Source organism: Pseudophryne corroboree, chromosome 6, assembly GCF_028390025.1.
Source record: "Pseudophryne corroboree isolate aPseCor3 chromosome 6, aPseCor3.hap2, whole genome shotgun sequence".
Classification (NCBI taxonomy): domain Eukaryota; kingdom Metazoa; phylum Chordata; class Amphibia; order Anura; family Myobatrachidae; genus Pseudophryne; species Pseudophryne corroboree.
The window spans coordinates 776,690,969-776,717,958 of record NC_086449.1 but is presented as its reverse complement, the minus strand read 5'-3'; the positions used below and the strand labels follow the sequence as shown (position 1 = coordinate 776,717,958).

The 26,990-nt window shown below is 42.7% G+C and overlaps 1 protein-coding gene across 1 annotated transcript in view; it reads right to left on the bottom strand.

The window, feature by feature from the left end:
- Window positions 1–9,102: 9,102 nt before the first annotated feature.
- The window catches only part of CXCL14 (C-X-C motif chemokine ligand 14), a 30,978-nt gene continuing 13,090 nt past the window's right edge, over window positions 9,103–26,990 (bottom strand). The window contains exons 3-4 of the mRNA XM_063928720.1: window positions 16,204–16,314; window positions 9,103–10,616 (exon numbers count right to left, since the gene is read on the bottom strand). Coding sequence (XP_063784790.1) covers window positions 10,601–10,616; window positions 16,204–16,314 — 127 coding nt within the window. The 3' untranslated portion in view covers window positions 9,103–10,600. The remainder of the gene's footprint in view (window positions 10,617–16,203; window positions 16,315–26,990) is intronic.

Here is a 26,990-nt window from a genome sequence, read left to right as displayed (position 1 = left end):
ATATCAAAAATTACTCTCATGTTGGTCTAGAACCGATGACCTTTCTCACTATGGTCCGGTTACGTATCCACTATACCATTGTGGATGCTTGATAGAGATAGAGATTTTTTCAGATATGATCCTCTGAATAAATTATAACGCTAGATCACATCTAGACTCCTCTGGGATGCCGCTTTTTACTATCTATTAAATATTAAAACATGATGAGTATATTTATACATATGGATACATCTGATACTGACGTATGAGATTTGATGTGAGTTATTGCTACACGAGATCTATCAGAAGGATAAGTAATATAAACAGATATTGCATAATCTGAGCAGTAGACTCAGTACTAATATTTATATATTGTCTCGTTAGGACTCGTGTTATCAATTCTCCTATTTACTGCTCTCTTTTTTTTTATTATATAAAATATATGCTCTCATTATTGTAAAATACTATTTTAAATAATACATGTGTACCAAAATGTGTGAGCTAATTACCCGAGCGATGCAGCGCTGATGATCGCTCAGGTGTATGTATTACCACTGAAACCGCTGATCGGATATAAGGGGATCTGATTATCCACTGACAATCACCACACCGAGCAAAAACTCAGGTGTGCACATTACTATCGCAATGCTGATTGGACATTAAAGCATTTAAATATCCATTCACCCCTGTATTGGATCTCTACACCTCCTGATGAAACCGCCGGTTGTTTGGGGCGGAGAAACGCGTTGAGGGCTGCGGGCACTGTTTGTCCATTGAAGGAGTCCTCACTATCCTCTAACACCTTGGCTAATCCTGAGAAATTTCTCCCTTCCGGCGTTTGGTGAGCTGATACATCCAGACGCCCCACCGCTGTGCTTGAAAAGCCCCGTCAGCGGACTGACTGTTGAGAATCCGTGACACCTTTTCTCGGAATACATAAGAGCAATTCATCTAACCGCTCACAGTCCACACCGCAAAAACTGCCATCGACGGGAATCAGCGGTGATCAGCCAGCAAGGGTGAGACCAGTGCCTCATAAATTGAGGATATCTATAATAAATACAAAGTACCCAATAACAATCACACCGTGGGACGGTTTCTTATATTTAACTACACTAAATTGGAGGACTTCCTGATTTCACCATATCATATGTGGACTGCAGTACTGCTTTTTAATAAGTGCTAATTAGCTGAAATTACGTATATTGTATATCTAATTTATGTATTGTGATTTTATGATATCTGATAGCTACTAGCTAAATTGTTTATAATGTGGTAATCATATCTTTTTATAAATAAATAAAATCATTCTTAATTTACTAGCAGCGCTCCTTATGTTTCTACCTGAAACTTAAATTATCTGTTTACTGGTCAGTGGACTGCTTCCGCTGTCGCCCAAAGTTTTTGAACTTGTCACTGACTTATTATGAATGCGCTGCAGGTGACGTATAAGGGAGGATGTTCCGAGGTGGTTAACGTCCTTACCCCTACTTATTACAGCTTGACAAAGGCAACACACGGCTTGACACCTGTTGTCCGCTTTTCTGTTGAAATACCTCCACACTGAAGAGCTGATTTTTTTGGTATTTTCACCAGGCATGTCAACGGCCATATTCCTCCCACGGACAACAGGTGTCTCCCCGGGTGCCTGACTTAAACAAACCACCTCACCATCAGAATCCTCCTGGTCAATTTCCTCCCCAGCGCCAGCAACACCCATATCCTCCTCATCCTGGTGTACTTCAACACTGACATCTTCAATCTGACTATCAGGAACTGGACTGCGGGTGCTCCTTCCAGCACTTGCAGGGGGCGTGCAAATGGTGGAAGGCGCATGCTCTTCACGTCCAGTGTTGGGAAGGTCAGGCATCGCAACCGACACAATTGGACTCTCCTTGTGGATTTGGGATTTCGAAGAACGCACAGTTCTTTGCGGTGCTTTTGCCAGCTTGAGTCTTTTCATTTTTCTAGCGAGAGGCTGAGTGCTTCCATCCTCATGTGAAGCTGAACCACTAGCCATTAACATAGGCCAGGGCCTCAGCCGTTCCTTGCCACTCCGTGTGGTAAATGGCATATTGGCAAGTTTACGCTTCTCCTCCGACAATTTTATTTTAGGTTTTGGAGTCCTTTTTTTACTGATATTTGGTGTTTTGGATTTGACATGCTCTGTACTATGACATTGGGCATCGGCCTTGGCAGACGACGTTGCTGGCATTTCATCGTCTCGGCCATGACTAGTGGCAGCAGCTTCAGCACGAGGTGGAAGTGGATCTTGATCTTTCCCTAATTTTGGAACCTCAACATTTTTGTTCTCCATATTTTAATAGGCACAACTAAAAGGCACCTCAGGTAAACAATGGAGATGGATGGATACTAGTATACTTATGGATGGACTGCTGAGTGCCGACACAGAGGTAGCTACAGCCATGGACTACCGTACTGTACTGTGTCTGCTGCTAATATAGACTGGTTGATAATGAGATGTAGTATGTATAAAGAAGAAAGAAAGAAAAAACCACGGGTAGGTGGTATACAATTATGGATGGACTGCCGAGTGCCGACACAGAGGTAGCTACAGCCGTGGACTACCGTACTGTACTGTGTCTGCTGCTAATATAGACTGGATGATAATGAGATGTAGTATGTATAAAGAAGAAAGAAAAAAAAAAACCACGGGTAGGTGGTATACAATTATGGATGGCACAGAGGTAGCTACAGCCGTGGACTACCGTACTGTACTGTGTCTGCTGCTAATATAGACTGGATGATAATGAGATGTAGTATGTATAAAGAAGAAAGAAAAAAAAAACCACGGGTAGGTGGTATACAATTATGGATGGACTGCCGAGTGCCGACACAGAGGTAGCTACAGCCGTGGACTACCGTACTGTGTCTGCTGCTAATATAGACTGGTTGATAATGAGATGTAGTATGTATAAAGAAGAAAAAAAAAAACCACGGGTAGGTGGTATACAATTATGGATGGACTGCCGAGTGCCGACACAGAGGTAGCTACAGCCGTGGACTACCGTACTGTACTGTGTCTGCTGCTAATATAGACTGGATGATAATGAGATGTAGTATGTATAAAGAAGAAAGAAAAAAAAAACCACGGGTAGGTGGTATACAATTATGGATGGACTGCCGAGTGCCGACCCAGAGGTAGCTACAGCCGTGGACTACCGTACTGTACTGTGTCTGCTGCTAATATAGACTGGTTGATAATGAGATGTAGTATGTATAAAGAAGAAAGAAAAAAAAAACCACGGGTAGGTGGTATACAATTATGGATGGACTGCCGAGTGCCGACACAGAGGTAGCTACAGCCGTGGACTACCGTACTGTACTGTGTCTGCTGCTAATATAGACTGGATGATAATGAGATGTAGTATGTATAAAGAAGAAAGAAAAAAAAAACCACGGGTAGGTGGTATACAATTATGGATGGACTGCCGAGTGCCGACACAGAGGTAGCTACAGCCGTGGACTACCGTACTGTACTGTGTCTGCTGCTAATATAGACTGGATGATAATGAGATGTAGTATGTATAAAGAAGAAAGAAAAAAAAAACCACGGGTAGGTGGTATACAATTATGGATGGACTGCCGAGTGCCGACACAGAGGTAGCTACAGCCGTGGACTACCGTACTGTACTGTGTCTGCTGCTAATATAGACTGGATGATAATGAGATGTAGTATGTATGTATAAAGAAGAAAGAAAAAAAAAACCACGGGTAGGTGGTATACAATTATGGATGGACTGCCGAGTGCCGACACAGAGGTAGCTACAGCCGTGAACTACCGTACTGTGTCTGCTGCTAATATAGACTGGTTGATAATGAGATGTAGTATGTATAAAGAAGAAAGAAAAAAAAAAACACGGGTAGGTGGTATACAATTATGGATGGACTGCCGAGTGCCGACACAGAGGTAGCTACAGCCGTGGACTACCATACTGTACTGTGTCTGCTGCTAATATAGACTGGATGATAATGAGATGTAGTATGTATAAAGAAGAAAGAAAAAAAAAACCACGGGTAGGTGGTATACAATTATGGATGGACTGCCGAGTGCCGACACAGAGGTAGCTACAGCCGTGAACTACCGTACTGTGTCTGCTGCTAGTAGACTGGATGATAAATAATGATATAAAAAATATATATATATCACTACTGCAGCCGGACAGGTATATATTATATAATGACGGACCTGCTGGAGTGGACACTGTCTGTCAGCAGAATGAGTTTTTTAATTTTTATAGAATAAAAAAACACCACACAAGTCACACGACGAGTGTACTTTTTCAGGCAGACATTCAATCACAATATACTATACTGGTGGTCAGTGTGGTCAGGTCACTGGTCACAGTGGTCAGTCACACTGGCAGTGGCACTCTGGCAGCAAAAGTGTGCACTGTTTAATATGTACTCCTGGCTCCTGCTATAACCTATAACTGCTCCCCAGTCTCCCCCACAATTAAGCTGTGTGAGCACAGTCAGATATTATACATAGATGATGCAGCACACTGGGCTGAGCACAGATATGGTATGTGAGTGTGACTGAGTCACTGTGTATCATTTTTTTCAGGCAGAGAACAAGAACAGAATGGATTATTAAATAATAATAAATTATAAAACTGCACTGGTGGTCAGGTCACTGGTCATCAGTCACTAGTATAACTCCTCCTAAGCTCCAGTAAGTAAATGAAGTGTCTCACTCTCACTCTCCTATCTATTTTAATTTCTAAACGGAGAGGACGCCAGCCACGTCCTCTCCCTATCAATCTCAATGCACGTGTGAAAATGGCCGCGACGCGCGGCTCCTTATATAGAATCCGAGTCTCGCGATAGAATCCGAGCCTCGCGAGAATCCGACAGCGTGATGATGACGTTCGGGCGCGCTCGGGTTAACCGAGCAAGGCGGGAAGATCCGAGTCGCTCGGACCCGTGTAAAAAAACATGAAGTTCGGGCGGGTTCGGATTCAGAGAAACCGAACCCGCTCATCTCTACTTAAAACCCCAAAACAGACTTTGTGGCACCTATTGTATGTAATACACATAACGACAATGAATAACATACGTTTTTTAATTGCATTAATTATGTCTGCTATTTGTGCATGCGCACTGGAGGTGTCCCCGGGAACAAGGCGCAGGATCGCCATTTTTACAAGTTCTTTGATAGTAACACACCCCAAAGTCACTGCACTGAAATACTGAGCAGAATGTGAAATACAATGATAGAGTCTAATAAATAACCCTTGGGCTTTATGTAAGCAGAGATTCACATAAATTGCAAACAGAACGCCCTTGGTGTTATAAGCAAAATATAAAAAATGCAAATATGCATAAAAAGATACTGTCCATAGATGAAGTGATCAATATTTTGCTCCTCTGCTGATTTGTAGGCAATTGGCTATAGTCTGTCCTGTCTAAGTAATGCAGTGGAATAGGAGGGCACGCACCCACTCCCCCCTCACTAACAGCTTCTACTTCAGGGACAGTGTGAGGGGACTATGGGGAGCCAGGGATTGAGCGATAGATACCACACGACAACGCAAATTATAGGCATAATCAGGGTCGGACTGGCCCACAGGGGTACAGGGGAAACCACCGGTGGGCCCCACTGCCTGAGGGCCCACTCCTTCCTCTAGGGATCAGGTTCCAGACTGTGCACTTGTATTATACATGGTAGATATGTTGCATTACACTGCACAAGACTATTGTGCATTTCAAGCCTCTGTGGAGGCTGGCCACACCCCCTTTGTAGGCTGGCCACACCCCTAAGTATGGGCCCCTATCACTGCATTCCCCCGGTGGGCCCTTCATACCCCAGTCTGACACTGGGCATAATATGATAGTATCTTTATATATGCATAATATGCTAGTATTTTTATAAGCAGCTAATTCCTTGCTGTTAATATTCTTAGAGGTATATTCATTCAATTGACGTTGAAAGCTGCCGTCTGTCGAAAAGACGGCAGTTTTTGACTATTTTTAGGTCAGAAGGGATTCCAACCTAATCAATATTTTCGACAAGTTGAGAAATTGGACTTGTCGAAAAGCACGTGGATCGGCGGTATAGCTGCCGATCCACGTGCTTGTGTCAAAAAGGGTTTTGGCCCCCTTTTCGACCATCTCAGTCGACATAAAAAAATGTCGGACTGAGATGTGGACCCAGAGGAGGAGAGGGCGGAGAGCCGCAGGGAGACGGGGGACAGCCGCTGGCAGCCAGAGATCAGCGCTACAGCACAGCGCTGCAGCAGGATGTCACACAGAAGCGCCGCTCACGGCAGCTTTCACCCGGCTCCAGCAAGTGAGGTCATGCTTGCTGGAGCCAGGTGGACACTGCCGTGAGGTCGGGTGGCTGTGTGACATCCTCCTGCAGCGTTACTGTATCGCTGATCTCCTCCATCTGCCGGCGGGTGTCCCCTGCTGGTCTCCTCACGCCCCCCTCTCCTCCTCTGGGTTCCTCATCTCAATTCGACTTGAAAAAGTCGAATTGAGATAGGATACAATAGTGGTTGTCGGATCCATTCCGACAAATGCATGTTGGAATGGATCCGACGCCAATTGAATATACCCCTTAGATTCTAAATTGTTGAAGCACCGTTATAATACTTTCCAATTTGATGGTAAAAGAGGAAGTCACAGGAGAATGCAACACGGGTACTCTGATTAAGCACAGTTGTAAAGCAGCATTAAGATCAAATATCTTTGTAAAAATACTGACGTAAACTAAGTCTGAGGAAGTGGGCAGCAAGTCTGTGAAACGCGTCACAAGTTTATGTGTACCTAATTATCATGTACACATGTACATTGATGGTTCCTATCCATTCTTTGTGATACAATGGGTGAGATTCAAATGATATATCACGCCCAATTTCTTTTCTAAAATGACCTCTGTTATTGCGCATATTACGCCCATAGCAATCAGGTTTAGCTGTGTAAAGGGTTGGGTGCCTCGCTACTCCAGGGGTAGCGAGTTGAAATAATGATACAACGTCCCTGAGGGCAGAAACAGAATGGGTATGGAAAGGGGTGAAAAGAATTGAATCCCGCCCAATGAGTTTTCAATAAATTTACGGCCAACAAGTACTTGCTATTTTATCTTTAATCGGTAGGACCTGTGCTATAAACAACCATCTCAATTTAGTCAACACATTTGACTAATTTACCATCATATATCTAAGCAAAACTGATTTTTTTTCTATTTAACAAATTAGTAATATTTTTTAAAATTAGCTTTTTCTTGATTAAAAAATAAAATAAAATGAATAACATTTTAGTGTTACTTCAATTCACTAATCCCAATGAAAAGCACATTTGGCTTCTGCTCCTGTGAGGTTCCATTCCTTTAATGTTTTCATACAGTCTTTTATCCTCCAAGTCAAAGGATACAGAAACATTTCTGCCACAAATCAATAATTGTTTAGACTACTCTGGTTGCACAGATTTGGAATGGTGGAATTGCTGTGTATATATGATTAGATGTTATCCCAGACATCAGGAAACACACTGAGAACATCTGGTCTCAATAAAATTGAACTATTCTCAAAAACAGCAAAAACCAAAACAGGAGACTAGTGGTAGCCTGAGCGTTCTTATAGGTATAATGTTTTCCAGTAACAAATATTTATATATATTGTAAAATATTAAACTTGTTTTTTTTTTCTTAAAAAATTAAAGCGTTAAGAGCCCCATTTATTATCTGTGTTTTAAAAAAAATGTTAATACAAAATGTTTTATTTTTGCGTGCGAAGTTTAAAAAGTGCAAAACAATCAGTAGCAAGAATAACAAAATAAGTGATTTTGAGGTCAATAATAAAAATTATAAAATGAATGACACTTGCCGAACAAAAATGATTGTATTATAAAATATTCATGTGGTTTAAATTATATGCGGCAACCTTTGAGAACCATAAGAATCTGAGGCTGCCCACGAGCCTTATCTGGCTGCACTGCCGACTGCCTCACTGTGACCGGAGCCGAGTGCTGCACGTAATGTCACATTGCAGCACCCTGCTCCTGTCACTCAGGAGGAGTCAGCAATTTGGTGTCACCCCTTGGAGGGTGACACTTGGGTGTGGCCTGTTATAAATGTAAGTGTATTGCTATTTTATTAATTGGAATATATAAAACAGTATCACGCAAGATACTTATTTTCTTTGCATTTGTTTAACAGGGATAGAGAATTTGTGCTTCTGATCATTTGGGAAGAAGAAGAAGTGTTGTTTGATTTATTATAGGTTTATTGGGGTATATTCTATTAGTGTTGTATTTTCCAGCAGTCGGAAAATTGGCACTAATTGTGTGTATTCAATAGCGGGCGTTTTCGACCGTTTTTTAATCCATTTTTGCCCATGGCTTATGGGTTTTTCTTGTCGAATCGGCATGGGCGAAAAAGGACTAAAAACTATTGAAAACGCCCGCAAATTCCACAAAACACATGGATTGGTGGCGAATTTGCTGAGCCATATGGTTTTCGCACATGCGGAATTTTCAACCAGTCAAAATAAAATGGCACGGGCATTGAATAGGTCGAATGTAAATTCGGCCTAAAAATTGGCGAAAAGTGAAATTTTTTCGACTGATCGAAAAAACTGCACTAATTGAATGCCCCCCTTATTGTACTTTTGCATCTAGTAAGTGTGTTTAGACTTACTGTAGATTTCTTTTGGTGTGGCATGATCATTTCTACTTTGGAAAGTCAAGAGCATCTATAGACACCAGTCTATTGGATTTCATGAAGACTATTGGGTGTTTTATATAGTTGTTGAATATTATTACACTATGTTGTATTCTATATTGTTTTCTTCATGTGAACGTATAATCAAATCATCTCAAAAAGAAATATATTGAGGAGGGAAAAAAATCTACACAGAGCTGAATGTAAATTACAAATTTTTTATAGCCTTAATAATACTAACTCATATCTTATAGATCATCCACAACAGGGATACATAGCTATAAAAATTCCTTGAAATAAATTTTCATTCACCACATTAGGTGGTAAAACAGAAATACTTATAACACTATTTATGTAACGGTCATCATTGAACTTTGTATGCCCAACTCAAGGAAAGCAAATAGTTAAATTGTTGTTAAAAAAACAAAACAAGGCAATATTTTCCCCCCAATTTATTAAAAAAATGAATAAGAAACCACCATGCAACTTTCTACAAACTGAATGTACTTAAATAACATGATAATTTAGCAGTACTCTGCATTACATATATAGATAATATACACAATAATACGAACCTTTTTCATCATAGTATATTTACATATTAGAAAGTTTTTGTCTACCCAACTAAGTTCAGTAAGAATTGACCATACTGTTTAACATTGAGTGAAATACTGTCTATTAAGCATTTACTAACAGTGTATAAACATTTTCAAAAGTTTACAGCTTTATCTTGAAGGAAATGTGTGGGATTTTTCAATAAAAATATATATATTTTTATAATTTTATGTGTTGTTAAAGTCACATCATTTTACAATCTAAAAGCTAATGTATTATAGAACAGAGACTGACGTGATCTTAACTTGAAGAATTGTGAGATTTCTACCCTCTAGACTTCAAATATGTCTACCAGGCGTGCTGTAACCCCTTGGTGTATTCTGTAGGGGTAGAGCTATTGTATGCTTTACTAAATTGTAAATTTAGTGTCACAGGGACGGACTACCTTTCCACAACGGCAGCAATTCTTTACTGTTCGCACAATGGCTACGTTTTTTAATATTATAACATTGAAAAGAATTATAAAGTGATCAGATTACAACATATTTTATACTGACATATTCTGCAATTAGTTGAACAATGCTTAACTTACTGTACCATAATTTCAAAAATTAAAATAAAATTTAAAGCAAAATTAAAAACAAAACTATACTTCTTTTGTTCAAGCTAGGGGTATTATTTTGCTCGTTACATCAAAAATGAAAATATAAATCTATTCTATAATTTTAAAATGTAATCTTTTGTGAAAATTCCATCAATCAAGTGCATGTTTTTAAATTACAAAAAAAAACATTTTAGTACGACAATTTTAAGTGACAAAGTGCTTTTCTCTAACATTTAAAATAATGACATAATTTTAAAAAAATTGCTTAAAATAATGGCCACATTAAAACCTGCAATTTTACCAAAATGTTACAAAAATGTTACACATGGCTCAACTTGGTGTTTTGAGTCCCCTCAATCGAAATTGATGTGTTGCATATAAAACAAATAAAATTGAATGTAATTGTTTTGTTTGCAAATGGCAAAGGGAAAATTAAAGTTTAGGGAAAAAATATAATAGAGTATTAGTAATTTTACCTAATTACTTTCTTACTAAATGAACTTATAAAGCTCACACATGCACATAAAATAACACAAAATTGCTTTTCCAATTCAGTATTATGAAGACTGTTATAAATTCAGGAGAGCATGAGACATTTATGAATTCAAAGGGTTTATCTTTAAATGGATATAAAATGTAAAAATGGACCCCTCTTAAGGATTGTTTATAATAACATAAGGTCTATAAACCAGGGAAAAAAAGAAATCAGTTTTGTCTTCTTTCCAGGCAGTCTTTTGATTTCCTCTGTTATTATATCTTGCAATAGTAGTGCCCTCTTAGTCTTCATACACTCTATAAAAATAAGAGAAATTGTATATGCAGTTATTCATTTTAATTTAAAAAAAATATTAAAAAACACTCTCAGCAATTAATTATTCAATAAGCTCCTATACAAAACCTAACTGAACGTTTTAAGTAGTTACTGATTAAAAATGTTCTCACCACCGCCATATTATGTATGTACCTAATTTGCCAATTTTGTTGGTCAATCGACTGACAAAGACCAACCTTTTGCCCTGTGTGGGCTACTTACATTACAGTATATAACAAACTGGATTAATTGTAACAGGAATACGTGATGATCCATGTGTAGTGACCTAGAAATTTAGGAATGTTCATTTAAAATCTTATCTGACCCCACAGAAAAAGAGAATAGAGAAACAGACCAATATGGTGAACTAAAATTTCTTACGAAATTTAATGTACACAAAGATTGAGTATTATCATTCTACAAATGGTAGGCCATTTTCAGGGTGTGTATTTGCCTTCAGCTGCAATCATGTATGTAGAAAAACATGGCGCCAGCGTCGCAACTGCCGTGGTCAGTCTGCATAGCCAGAGGGCTACCCTTATAGTTATTAGGTCATAACTTTGGACTTTACTATCACCTGTGGGGGGAAGACAGCAGGTGCCAGATGCTGCCAGGAGGACAAGCCAGAGATGTAACAGTTCAATAATGCACCCTGGACCGGCTCCGTCCTTGCACACATGTGACATAATAATATCACCGGCCACCACTGGGCCCAGCAAACAGAGCTCCTGACTCAATCTAATGTCGCACATGGAGGCTCTCCTCTGCATATGCATGGTGGTGGTCCAGGCTCTTTGCAAGTAATCTATAGATGCCGCAAGGCACTGGGAGTGCAGCCACCCAAAATCCTTGCATCCTGACAACACCCCTAGCTATGGGCAGAGGGATACCTAAGTGACTCATAGAAGAGCCAAAGTAAGTAAGGCTGGACAAGCTGGCATCGAGGGAAAGAAAATAAAGTTTCAAAGAAAACTGAGAAAGAACATGTTTGAAAAAAAGACGATAGGAGTGAAAGGTTCTGATCAGAAAACTAATAGTTCATAAAATACGGAACAGGAGGGGAGACACAGATAAAAGGGAAAGTAACAGGGATGATAAAAGGGAACAGATCTAAAAGTGAAATAATCTGGAGGTGACTTAGATCAAGGAAAAGGTGATCAGAGAGAATGAGCAGCAGGAGTCCAAGACTGGTAAAAGAAGATGAGAGGATTATGATGGGACAGATTTAAAAAAGAAACGACAGCTTCAGGTCACACTAAAGGGACTATTTACTAAACGTATAATACCCAGTACCCTACACTTGCACATTTATAAGACAAATTATATCATCATAAGCGCAAGAGGCGGAGCCTCACCACTAAAGCAAAAACAAGTAGAAAAACTTTAAAACAGTTAAAACAGGAGAGAGGAAATTGTCAGTATTTAATGGGGTTCTCTAATTTTGGTGTTATAGATGTTGCTATTTTCTTGAGGCTGGATGTGCAGCAAATCTTTATTCCCAAGAGAATTCTCCATGCAGACAGCTGCAGCTTCTCCATGATGGACTGAGACCAATAAAATAATTAGAGTGAATTTTCTAGTCTAATCAGAACTTTCTGCCCTACTGAAGAAATCATGATTTCCTCTCTACGGTTCTATTTATAGATGTCAACAGCGCCTCATTATCACTTTCCTGACAGGACTGGGACAGGAAGTGTCTGGGAACAGTTAGCCAGATCTAAATTTAAACAGTGCTTCGGTGAAAAGAGTCTTTCGGAAAAATAAAAGGTATAAGTCATATACTTTTAAGAACGTTGCAAATTAAGTGAACATATCTCATTATATTTAGAGAGAAGTGTGCTAGATATTTAATGCTATTTCTAAATATTTACAGTTGTCCCCTTATGTAAGGCTGGGTACACACCTGACGGATAAGTTGGTGGACCCGTCATCATGCTTACCAACCGGCTGATCCAGGTAAGTATACACACTTACCGTTTGGCCACTCAATTTGTCAGGTCATGATCGGCCACTCAATATGGCATTTGAATTTTCCCACCCAGCTGTGATGTCAGCCCCTGCAGCAAGTGTATGGGATACAGGCTGACCATCTATACACACTACTTAGAAACAAGAGAGCAGATACACCTTACAACCATTGGAATTATGATAAACTGAACCATACATCATATCCAAGGTTCTTGGGATAAAATTGGCCAATAATCTGAACCTGCCCACCAATCATCAAGGTGACATCATCAAGCAGGTCCCTAACATTATATGGATTCACCTCTGGGGCGCAGGGCACCTTCAACACCCCCTCCCCCCTCTTCTCAGCCAAACCCCCCAGGGCACCCTACAATAATAAGTCTGTAAACACAGCCAGATGCGCTGATATATGTTTAAATATATCGGCCAGCGTCTGTACTGCACAGCCGGCGTGATATGTCTGTGAACGACACTGCTCACAGACATATCGGGGGGTACACACCGGCCAATGGATATGCAATATATTAGCCATTTGCTTCAACGCCCAATATATCGGCCAGTGTGTACCCCACATAAAGCTGGTCACACACTTCAAGATTATCTGTCCAGCCATCCAATTACAGTAGTTGGCTGGATGGAATGAAAAACTGGTAATATATGGGAGCAAATGCCAATCATCCATTTGCTTCCAAATGCCGGAAAACGGTCACAGACAGTGTTTCAGACAAATTGGTTACATCAAATGGATTTAACCAGTTTGTCTGAAGGACCTTTTTTGTCTGTTATACAGTGTTTGGCAGAAAATGGTCGATTGTCATTTAGCCCATACATTACCAGATTTTCCTTGCAACCAGCTAATTAGTTGGATGGTTGGGCAGATAATTTTAAAGGTGTATGGCTGGTTTAAGTTGAGCAATCTTGAGATTGTCATGAGAGTTCATATCTGAAGAACTGTAGTGAGGATCTGCAGTTCAGTGCAACTCGGAGTTAGCACCATTGATTTGTTTCCTCTAGCAAGTAATATTCTGTTCCTTTAAGAACTGGATAATTAGGCATATAGTACATATAACTACTTTCAGGGTTTTTTTTTATTATTACTGTTATTATTTTACTAATGCTATCTAGCATTCTTTTTTAATTTGGTTTTAAAATGGACTGAAAGTAACTTTACATTAAACACTTATTTTGACTTCAGATATTACTAAAGCTTTAAAACCTGACAGGGCTGGACTGGCCCACAGAGGTGCAGGGGCAAACCCGGAGTGCCCCACTGCCTGAGGACCAAACCCTAATTATACATTATACATAAGTTACATTTTATTGCACATGACTACTGTATGTTGTATTCTCTACAGTGAATTGCTGTTATTAATCTGGTACATGCACTAGTAAGTACAAACTATATATATGTATAAAGGGGCTCAGACCATACACTCTTTCATGATTACCCAAGCCTCTCTGGAGGCTGGCCACACCCTCTCTGGAGGCTGGCCACACCCCTAAGTATGGGCCCCTATCATTGCATTTCCCCGGTGGGCCCTTCATGCCCCAGTCCAACACTGAACCCTGTAGAAATCTCTATAGCACGGTCCTCAGGACCCCACACGGTGCATGTTTTGCAGGTCTCCTCACAGAATCACAAGTGACATAATTAGCTCCACCTGTGGACCTTTTAAAATGTGTCAGTGAGTAATTAATACACCTGCGCACTTGCTGGGTTACCTGCAAAACATGCACAGTGGGGGGTCCTGAGGACCGAGTTTGAGAACCACTGCTCTATAGCAATATACTGTACTTTCTCAGTCAACATAAAACATGTTACTCAAGATTACTACCTCAAGGGCAGAGATGTTTTCTATGGTATGTCCACAAAGGATGGGCCAAAATAATTCCGCCTTCATATGCAATTTATGAATTCCATATTTTGTAACTCTATATACTGCATTTTTTTCTTCAAAACTTACTGTAGTTTATAAATAAACTACGGCTTTGGTGACTTTATTTTTAAATATACTCTACTGACTTAACTAGTTTGGATACAGTGCTTGTTGATCCTAAGTGCACTGCTTGAAACATAGTCTATGCTACTTAATGGAGTGGGGAAGTAATTTCAACAGGTATGCAGTGAAGTTTGGGTCACATGCTATCTCCTTTTGCTAAGTATACACAGTTGTGTTTTAGGTTTATTTAGAGACGATCTTTGTTAAATAAGAAATTGCATATTTGTACATGGTACAACCCGATAATGTATGCAAAGGTGGAGAGAACTGATGCATGGGGCTGAACAAGCCAGAGCAAAATTGAAAATCAAGGTTTTTAGAGTGGAGCCATTTTAAGATGTTAGTGGTTTCCCTTTCCTTCCTTAATTGGTTGATGAGGTAGTAATATGTCAGCCTATCATAGTAAGGGGAGGGATGCTGTGGCTTTAGTTGTCTGGCATTTGGTAATAATGGCTGGCTGGCTAGTTAAGTTGTCAGTTATTCCTTAGTTTGGGGCACTCTCCTTCTCCTGACTAGGCACTTAACACAGCCCATCTGGATGTGCCTAATATCGAAGAAAGGTGAACACCAATGTTTGAGTTCGGAATGCACAACTGTCTAGTTTTATGCTGTCTGTTCTTGCTATTTGCCTCCATACATGGAGGCAGATTTATTAAGGGGTCTATTTACTAAGCCTTGGCTGGAGATAAAGTCGCTGGAGATAAAGTACCAGCCAATCAGCTCCTAACTGCCATGCCACAGGCTGTATTTAAAAAATGACAGTTAGGAGCCGATTGGCTGGTACTTTATCTCCGCTGACTTTATCTTCATCCAAGGCTTAGTAAATAGACCCCTAATAAGTCTTAGAGAGTGATAAAGTGGAGAGAGAGTAAGCACCAGCTAATCAGCTCCAAACTGCCATTTTTCAAACACAGCCTGTAACATGGCAGCTAGGAGTTGATTGGCCGGTACTTAGGAGGAGATGTACTAAGCAGTGATAAAAGTGGAGAAGTGAGCCAGTGGGGAGTGGAGAAGTTGCCCATGGTAACCAATCAGCTGCTCTGTATACTTTTATAGTATACAGATTATAAATCTTATGTCAATGCTGATTGGTTGCCATGGGCAACTTCTCCAATGGCTCACTTCTCCACTGTTTCCACTGCTTAGTACATGTCCCTTTAATCTCTCTCCAAGGCTTTGGGGAGATGAACTAACTGTAATCAATTAAAAGGAAATGTATTTATAAAGTAAAATAAAATGTGACCAATTTTTCAGCCAACTCCTGTTGTCATGTACTTTAATTTATTAGATAAGTGTTGTATATCTTTAAAGGGTATTTCCGCGATAACATCAACTGTTAGTGAGTTTAATATTACTTTACACTTATAATAATTTAGTTTAAAATACTTGAAGCAACAGCTCTTTCTAAACTAATTAAAATGAAGCCTAAACTTTCTATAATTGGGTATGATTTACATGACTGATTTTGCGTTACCTGTCTAAACTGCAGAATGATATATAACAGTGCAACGAGTATGTAATTATAGCAGTTGCTTTCCATAAAGAAGAAATGGAGACTTGCTGAGAATGTTACATGTTATATTACTCTTATTATACATACCTGCTCTTTTCCTTCCATATTGTGTACCACTTAAGGAACTTCTTTGTGCTGTGTAGTTTGGGGTGCAAGCAGTACTGTTGCCCTCTATGTCTTGACACATGCATGGTCACACTAAAACAAAGCACATAATCATTATTATAATTATTATTATAATTATTATTATTAGTAGTAGTAGTAGTAGTAGTAGTAGTAGTAGTAGAAGAAGAGGAAGAGGAGGAGGAAGAAGAAGAAGAAGAAGAAGAAGAAGAAATAAAAAGAATAGCAATAGGTGTTACTATAGGCAATTATAAAGCTGAAGATGCATGCTTTCAAGTTAAAACAGGACTCAACAATGGGTGGGAAGTCGCCGTGGCAATTGACCAAAATGTGTTCTAACCAGTAGTATAGCAATAGTCTGGGGCATCACACTTGGTGGGAGATGTTCTGTAGAGGACAAGTACAGAAGTCGACCAAAGCAACCATTAAGCTCCTGTCTATAATTTCTCATTCTATAAAATTATAGTTTGGTTGCTACGGGCAACTTCTCCACCTGTCATCTATAGAAGGTTTGATACATCTCCCCTTTACTCACCAAGTAAATAACAATATTTAGCAAGAAGGGCCATCAATCTTCAGTAGGAGGAACCATAGTAGAAGGACCAACAACCCTCAATGCCAGTATTGTGTCTATGCTGAGACTCAGGTGCAGCTTCCGCTTCTCCCAGGTTGTGTGTAGTAAGCTGCGTTTTATGCCACACTGTAGGGCCTCTAGCTCACATTGCATTGAGCATACTGTACACGATCCACTGCAAGGCAGGAAGCTGGTTAGCATTACTGCCTCACAGCACTGAGGTCATGGGTTCGATTCCCACTATGGCCCTAACTGTGTGGAATTTGTATATTCTCCCCTTGCTTGTGTTGGCTTCCTCCGGGTACTCCGGTTTCCTCCCACAATCCAAAAATATACTGGTAGGTAAATTGTCTCCCAAAAAAAAAAAATAATTAACCCTAGTGTGTGTGTACATGGGCAGACTAGATGGGCCAATTGGTTCTTATCTGCCGTCAAATTCTATGTTTCTATGTAAGGGATAAGTCTACAAACTACTTCCCATGATCTAGTGTATTCAATACACTGTATTGAACACAGTAGCAGAGTGGAGAGAACTTTGCAGACTGTACCTTTTTGTATTCATTACGGTGTCATCTATTCTTAACATGCAAGGCGGGGCCCCTAAGCATCCAGGCCCCGTAGGAACGGCATCCCATGCAACCATTACAGTTATGCCTTTGCGCTAGCCGTAAAATTGGTCATTGCCTTTCTTATGGTTAAAAAAGACAGACTTGGCGGAGTTAGTTAATATTGATGCAACATTGAAGACTTTAACCTTCATTGATAATGATGATGATAATGATGACGATGAAACAAGATCATCACAATCTATTGCTTACAGATGGAAACATATGTAGCTTACTGGTTTTCTGCTCTAAAATTGATACATATGTACGATTATACATATGTTTGAGTTTACCATCAATGCTCTTCTGAAAATTAGCAAGTTTGTTTTATATGCTAATCATACCTCCCAACATTTGGAGGCTTCAAGGCTGGACTTCAGGCATGCCAAACAGGGGGTGTGGCCTGTTGAAAAGGGGGCGGGCTTCGTGTGAATGATGCTGTCATGAGCCACGCCTCCAATTTTCGTCACAGTGGGGGCACGGCCAGTGCTCTGTAAGTTGCTGGCCATGCCCCCAGTCCCTCTGCCTCACCGGAATAGACGCTGTGCTCATGCGCACAGCATCTATCCACCGCTGCTCTGCTCTGAACTTAGCAGAGCAGCGAGTGACAGGAGCCTCCCAACTGCCCCTCCCCCACCGCAGGACACTGCGGCCCGCGGGAGGGACAGCGGGACAGACCCGCGAAAATCGGGACATTTGGGAGGAATGTGCTTATACAGGCAACCTGTGACTCTTCAGTTTCTGTGGAACTACACACCTCAGCATGCCCTGCCGCAGTTTTAGCATGCCCGAACAGCAAAATTGCGCAGTGCATGCTGGAAGGTGTAGTTGCACAGGTTGCATACCCCTGGCCTATAATATGCAATTTTTTAAATGTATTGCTTTGGAACAGTTAAAATTGTAATGTGTTACATCATAGGAGAAAATGAGGTTCACTCTACAATCCTTACCACTGAAAAAGACAAAAAGAGAGAGTGAGAGAGAGATAAAGCAGAGAAAGAAATAAAGTACCAACTAATCAATTCCTGACTGTTATTTTACAGGCTGTTTTTGAAAAACGACAGAGGCTGATTGGATCATACTTTGATTTGATAAATCTCCCCAAAAGCCATTTAGAATATCAATTAAAAAAATATATATAAATCTTTTTCTTTAATTCGTTATACTGCGGGTGGATAATGGATCAAGTTAGCTTGCAGTATTCTCCCCAGTTGTTATTCCCAAGGTTGGCAGCTACCAGCCACCATCCAGAACTTTTGATACGCAAAAAATGTTTCTTTATTTTTTTCTGCTGGCATGCACCATCAGCCTCTCCGCACAGAGAATAACACTTTCACTGTGCTTGGCTATGTGGCTTCGTGAGTAACAACAAGCCATCACAACTATGTTATTGGCACATTCCAGGCTGCAGGCATACAGTACTGACATGGATTTCTCAGCAATGACAACATTTCTTTGTGACTTGTGTTTGCATCAGTAATTAAACGCTACTGGATTCTACATGTGACCAAACACGTCAACTAGGATTTTGAAATTCGCCCCAAGTTTAAACTGTTAAAAGAATGCCCGCCGTTACTTTTCCTGTCCTATATGTGTGACCAGCTTGCTGCTTCCATTCAAAGGATCACCATGGGGGCCATTCCGAGTTGATCGTAGCTGTGCTAAATTTAGCACAGCTACGATCAGGCACTCAGACATGCGGGGGAACCCGCATGTCAGTGTCGCCCCCCTTTCGCAGAAATGCAAAAGCATAGCACAGTGACGATGCTTTTGCATTTCAGGAGTAACTCCCGGCCAGCGCAGCTCCTGCGGCTGGCCGGGAGAACCTCCTCACTGCCCAGGTCGCAGCGGCTGCGTGTGATGTCACGCAGCCGCCGTGGCCCGCCCCCCCCCCCCCAACGGTCCGGACACGCCTGCGCTGGCCGGACCGCGCCGCCGTCCAGCCCCCTCCCGCCCAGTGACCGCCTCTGCCTGTCAATCAGACAGAGGCGATCTCGACAATACAACGGCCTTCGGCCGCCCAGCATGCGCCGGCGCACTGCGGTGCTGGCGCATGCGCAGATCCGACCCGATTGCTGCGCTGCGATAAACTGCAGCGAGCGATCGGGTCGGAATGACCCCCCACATGTCTTTATTGGGACGGAAATGTAGCACCATCAATATTAGTTTAAATGATGATACCCTCTGTCAACTGTCGTCATCGTCCTCCCCCCCCCCCCCCCCCCCATCCCTGCAAAAAAAACAAGCAAAACACAAGCAGCGGCAGCAACTGCCGCCCACTGGGAATACGTACAGGTATGTATTCCACAGGTATAACACAGTAACTTATCTAAAAATAATGAGACCAGATAAGTACTGGTGGGGCAAAAAGGTCAGTTTTATCTTAAATGTAATTAAATTGTTATTCAATTAAAAATGTATGGTGGCAAATAAATAAGGGCCAATTACTGCACTGACACTCCACCTGTCCGATATTTAACGATGGGGACCTCTCCCAGGGGTGTGGATCATAGGGTCGACGCTAACCAGGTCGACAGTCATTAGGTCGACCACTACTGGTTGACAGTGACTAGGTCGACATCTGAAATAGGTCGACACATCATTAGGTCGAAATGGGATAGGTCAACATGGAAAAAGGTCAACATGAGGGTTTTTTGTGACTTTTTTTTGTAAAGTGACTGGGAACCCCAATTAGTGCGCAGTATCCCCTCGCATGGCTCGCTGTAGGTTACTACAGGTTGAGTATCCCTTATCCAAAATGCTTGGGACCAGGAGTATTTTGGATATGGGATTTTTCCGTATTTTGGAATAATTGCATACCATAATGAGATATTATGGTGATGGGACCTAAGACTAAGCACAGAATGCATTTATGTTACATATACACCTTATACACACAGCCTGAAGGTAATTTTAGCCAATGTTATAATGTACTTTGTGCATTAAACAAAGCTTGTGTACATACACACAATTCATTTATGTTTCATATACACCTTATACACACAGCCTGAAGGTCATTTAATACAATACTTTTAATAACTTTTTGTATTGAACAAAGTTTGTACATTGAGCCATCAGAAAACAAAGGTTTCACTGTCTCAGTCTCACTCAAAAAAGTCTGTATTTCTGAATATTCCGTATTTCGGAATATTTGGATATGGGATACTCAACCTGTATTCCCAATCGTAGTCCATGTGGATCGTAAAGTATGAAACAGATCAAAAGTTTTAAAAAAAAATGAGAAAAACTCATGTCGACCTTTTCATGTGTCGACCTTGGCAATGTCGACCTAGTGACCATGTCAACATATTGGCCATGTCGGCCTAATGCATGTCGACCATTATTGTTCGACTTAATAAGTGTCAACCTAAGTGCTGTCGACATAAAGACCGGATCCCCTCTCCCAGTAGATGGCCCCAAAAAAAATCTGTTTGTTTAAAATCTCAGCAGAAAATAAGATTTTACTCACCGGTAAATCTATTTCTCGTAGTCCGTAGTGGATGCTGGGAACTCCGTAAGGACCATGGGGAATAGACGGGCTCCGCAGGAGACTGGGCACTCTAAAAGAAAGATTAGGTACTATCTGGTGTGCACTGGCTCCTCCCACTATGACCCTCCTCCAGACCTCAGTTAGGATACTGTGCCTGGAAGAGCTGACACAATAAGGAAGGATTTTGAATCCCGGGTAAGACTCATACCAGCCACACCAATCACACCGTATAACTCGTGATACTACACCCAGTTAACAGTATGAAATATAACTGAGCCTCTCAACAGATGGCTCAACAATAACCCTTAGTTAGGCAATAACTACATACAAGTATTGCAGACAATCCGCACTTGGGATGGGCGCCCAGCATCCACTACGGACTACGAGAAATAGATTTACCGGTGAGTAAAATCTTATTTTCTCTGACGTCCTAGTGGATGCTGGGAACTCCGTAAGGACCATGGGGATTATACCAAAGCTCCCAAACGGGCGGGAGAGTGTGGATGACTCTGCAGCACAGAATGAGAGAACTCAAGGTCATCCTCAGCCAGGGTATCAATTTTGTAGAATTTAGCAAACGTGTTTGCCCCTGACCAAGTTGCAGCTCGGCAAAATTGTAAAGCCGAGACCCTTCGGGCAGCCGCCCAAGATGAGCCCACTTTCCTCGTGGAATGGGCTTTTACTGATTTAGGATGCGGCAATCCAGCCGCAGAAAGCTCCAGCTGAATTGTGCTACAAATTCAGCGAGCAATAGTCTGCTTAGAAGCAGGAGCACCTATTTTGTTGGGTGCCTACAGGATAAAAAGCGAGTCAGTTTTCCTGACTCCAGCCGTCCTGGAAATATAAATTTTTAAGGCCTGACTACGTCCATTAACTTGGAATCTTCCAAGTCCCTAGTAGCCGCAGGCACTACAATAGGTTGGTTCAAGTGAAAAGCTGATACCACCTTAGGGAGAAACTGGGGACGAGTCCTCAATTCTGCCCTATCCATATGGAAAATCAGATAAGGGCTTTTACATGACAAAGCCGCCAATTCTGACACACGCCTGGCCGAAGCCAAGGCCAATAACATGACCACTTTCCACGTGAGATATTTCAAATCCACAGTTTTAAGTGGCTCAAACCAATGTGATTTTAAGAAACTCAACACCACGTTGAGATCCCAAGGTGCCACAGGAGGCACAAAAGGGGGCTGAATATGTAGCACTCCCTTTACAAATGTCTGAACTCCAGGCAGTGAAGCCAGTTCTTTCTGGAAGAAAATCGACAGAGCCGAAATCTGGACCTTAATGGAACCCAATTTTAGGCCCATAGTCACCCCTGACTGTAGGAAGTGCAGAAAACGACCCAGCTGAAATTCCTCTGTTGGGGCCTTCCTGGCCTCACACCACGCAACATATTTTCGCCAAATACGGTGATAATGGTTTGCGGTTACTTCTTTCCTGGCTTTTATCAGCGTAGGAATGACTTCTTCCGGAATGACCTTTTGCTTTAGGATCCGGAATTCAACCGCCATGCCGTCAAACGCAGCCACGGTAAGTCTTGGAACAGACGGGGCCCCTGCTGTAGCAGATCCTGTCTGAGCGGTAGAGGCCATGGGTCCTCTGATATCATTTCTTGAAGTTCTGGGTACCAAGCTCTTCTCGGCCCATCCGGAACCACGAGTATCGTTCTTACTCCTCGTTTTCGTTTATTCTCAGTACCTTTGGTATGAGAGGCAGAGGAGGGAATACATAAACCGACTGGTACACCCACGGTGTCACTAGAGCGTCCACAGCTATTGCCTGAGAGTCCCTTGACCTGGCGCAATATCTAGTTTTTTGTTTAGGCGGGACGCCATCATGTCCACCTGTGGCCTTTCCCAACGGTTTACCAACAGTTGGAAGACTTCTGGATGAAGTCCCCACTCTCCCGGGTGTAGGTCGTGTCTGCTGAGGAAGTCTGCTTCCCAGTTGTCCACTCCCGGAATGAACACTGCTGACAGTGCTAAGACGTGATTTTCCGTCCATCGGAGAATCCTTGTGGCTTCTGCCATCGCCATCCTGCTTCTTGTGCCGCCCTGTCGGTTTACATGGGCGACTGCCGTGATGTTGTCTGATTGGATCAGTACCGGCTGGTTTTGAAGCAGAGGCCTTGCCAGACTTAGGGCATTGTAAATGGCCCTCAGTTCCAGAATATTTATGTGTAGGGACGACTCCTGACTTGACCAAAGTCCTTAGAAATTTCTTCCCTGTGTGAATGCCCCCCAGCTTCGAAGGCTGGCATCCGTGGTTACCAGGACCCAGTCCTGTATTCCGAATCTGCGGCCCTCTTGAAGATGAGCACTCTGCAGCCACCACAGTAGAGATACCCTCGTCCTTGGAGACAGGGTTATCAGCCGATGCATCTGAAGATGCGATCCCGACCACTTGTCCAAGAGGTCCCACTGAAAGGTTCTTGCATGGAACCTGCCGAATGGAATTTTGCTTCGTAAGAAGCTACCATTTTTCCCAGGACTCGTGTGCAGTGATGCACCGATACCTGTTTTGGTTTCAGGAGGTCTCTGACTAGAGATGACAGCTCCTTGGCTTTCTCCTGCGGGAGAAACACTTTTTTCTGTTCTGTGTCCAGAACCATCCCCAGGAACAGTAGGCGTGTGGTAGGAACCAGCTGTGACTTTGGAATGTATAGAATCCATCCGTGCTGTTGTAGCACTTCCCGAGATAGTGCTACTCCGACCAACAACTGCTCCTTGGACCTCGCCTTTATAAGGAGATCGTCCAAGTACGGGATAATTAAAACTCACTTTTTTCGAAGGAGTATCATCATTTCTGCCATTACCTTGGTAAAGACCCTTGGTGCCGTGGACAGTCCAAACGGCAGTGTTTGGAATTGGTAATGGCAATCCTGTACCACAAATCTGAGGTACTCCTGGTGAGGATGGTAAATGGGGACATGTAGGTAAGCATCCTTGATGTCCAGGGATACCATGTAATCCCCCTCCTCCAGGCTTGCAATAACCGCCCTGAGCGATTCCATCTTGAACTTGAATTTATTTTATGTATGTGTTCAAGGATTTCAAATTTAAAATGGGTCTCACCGAACCGTCCGGTTTCGGTACCACAAACAGTGTGGAATAGTAACCCCGTCCTTGTTGAAGTAGGGGCACCTTGACTATCACCTGCTGGGAATACAGCTTGTGAATTGCCTCTAGCACAGCCTCCCTGCCTGAGGGAGTTGTCGGCAAGGCAGATTTGAGGAAACGGCGGGGGGGAGACGCCTCGAATTCCAGCTTGTACCCCTGAGATACTACTTGAAGGATCCAGGGATCCACCTGTGAGCGGGCCCACTGATCGCTGACATTTTTGAGGTGGCCCCCCACCGTACCTGGCTACGCCTGTGGAGCCCCCGCGTCATGCGGTGGACTCAGAGGAAGCGGGGGAAGAATTTTGATTCTGGGAACTGGCTGACTGGTGCAGCTTTTTGCCTCTTCCCTCGTCTCTGTGCAGAAAGGAAGCGCCTTTGACCCGCTTGCTTTTCTGAAGCCGAAAGGACTGTACCTGATAATACAGTGCTTTCTTAGGCTGTGAGGAAACCTGAGGTAAAAAAATTTCTTCCCAGCTGTTGCTGTGGATACGAGGTCCCAGAGACCATCCCCAAACAATTCCTCACCCTTATAAGGCTCTATGTGCCTTTTAAAGTCAGCATCACCTGTCCAGTGTCGGGTCTCTAATACCCTCCTGACAGAATGGACATTGCATTAATTCTGGATGCCAGCCGGCAAAATATCCCTCTGTGCATCCCTCATATATAAGACGACGTCTTATGTTCGCAAAATAGTATCCCTGTTTGACAGGGTTACAGACCACGCTGCAGCAGCACTATCTGCAGGTCTCAGTCTAGTACCTGAGTGTGTAAATACAGACTTTAGGATAGCCTCCTGCTTTTTATCAGCAGGTACCTTCAAAGTGGCCGTATCCTAAGACGGCAGTGCCACCTTTTTTGACAAACGTGTGAGCGCCTTATCCACCCTAGGGGATATCTCCCAGCGTAACTTATCCTCTGGCGGGAAAGGGTACGCCATCAGTAACTTTTTAGAAATTACCAGTTTCTTATCGGGGGAACCCACGCTTTTTCACACTTCATTCACTCATTTGATGGGGGAACAAAACACTGCCTGCTTTTTCTCCCCAAACATAAAACCCTTTTTTAGTGGTACTTGGGTTAATGTCAGAAATGTGTAACACATTTTTTATTGCCGGGATCATGTAACGGATGTTCCTAGTGGATTGTGTATATGTCTCAACCTCGTCGACACTGGAGTCAGACTCCGTGTCGACATCTGTGTCTGCCATCTGAGGGAGCGGGCGTTTTTGAGCCCCTGATGGCCTTTGAGACGCCTGGGCAGGCGCGGGCTGAGAAGCCGGCTGTCCCATAGCTGTTACGTCATCCAGCCTTTTATGTAAGGAGTTGACACTGTCGGTTTATACCTTCCACCTATCCATCCACTCTGGTGTCGGCCCCACAGGGGGCGACATCACATTTATCGGCATCTGCTCTGCCATCACATAAGCCTCCTCATCAAACGTGTCGACACAGCCGTACCGACACACCGCACACACACACAGGGAATGCTCTGACTGAGGACAGGACCCCACACAGCCCTTTGGGGAGACAAAGAGAGAGTATGCCAGCACACACCAGAGCGCTATATAATTTTGGGATTAACACTATATTGAGTGAATTTTTCCCAATAGCTGCTTGTATATACAATATTGCGCCTAAATTTTGTGCCCCCCCTCTCTTTTTAACCCTTTGAGCCTGAAAACTACAGGGGAGAGCCTGGGGAGCTGTATTTCAGCTGCACTGTGAAAAGAAAATGGCGCCAGTGTGCTGAGGGAGAAGCCCCGCCCCTTTTTCAACTGACTTTCTCACGCTTTTTCTGGAATACTGGCAGGGGTAATTTTACATCTATATAGCCTCTAGGACTATATATGATGTAGATTTGCCAGCCAAGGTGTCATATTGCCCTCAGGGCGCCACCCCTAGCGCCCTGCACCCTCAGTGACCGGAGTGTGAAGTGTGCATGAGGAGCAATGGCGCACAGCTGCAGTGCTGTGCGCTACCTTGGTGAAGACCGAAGTCTTCTGCCGCCGATTTTCCGGACCTCTTCTTGCTTCTGGCTCTGTAAGGGGGACGGCGGCGCGGCTCCGGGAACGAACACCAAGGCCAGTTCCATGCAGATCCCTCTGGAGCTAATGGTGTCCAGTAGCCTAAGAAGCCCAAGCTAGCTGCAAGCAGGTAGGTTCGCTTCTTCTCCCCTTAGTCCCTCGATGCAGTGAGCCTGTTGCCAGCAGGTCTCACTGTAAAATAAAAAACCTAAAATAAACTTTCTTTCTAGGAGCTCAGGAGAGCCCCTAGTGTGCATCCAGCTCGGCCGGGCACAGAAATCTTACTGAGGTCTGGAGGAGGGTCATAGTGGGAGGAGCCAGTGCACACCAGATAGTACCTAATCTTTCTTTTAGAGTGCCCAGTCTCCTGCGGAGCCCGTCTATTCCCCATGGTCCTTACGGAGTTCCCAGCATCCACTAGGACGTCAGAGAAATATATGATCGTTTTTCTAAAAGTGTAATGAGGGAGATGTATGAAAGCTTGGAGAGAGATAAAGTACCAGTCATTCAGCTCTTGTCATTTTTCAAACAGAGGCTATAAAATCACAGATGCTGATTGGTTGGTATTCTAATCTCTTTCTTGCTACTTTATCTCTCTCAGGGTCGGACTGGCCCACAAAGGTACAGGGGAAACCCCTGATGGGTCCCACTGCCTGGGGGCTCATCCCCTCCTCTAGGGATCAGCTTCTACAATGTGCATTTGAATTATACATTATAAATGTGTTAGATTATATTGCACAGGACTATGGTGCATTTTCTACAGTGCATTGCTGCACCATTATCATGCATGCGCTAGCAGTGTTTACTATATATATTTATCAAGGGGCCCAGACCATGCACTCTGTAATGGTTAGCCAAGCTTCTGTGGTGGCTGGCCACACCCCCTCTGGAGGCTGGCCATTCCGCTACACATGGGCCCTACCACTGCATTC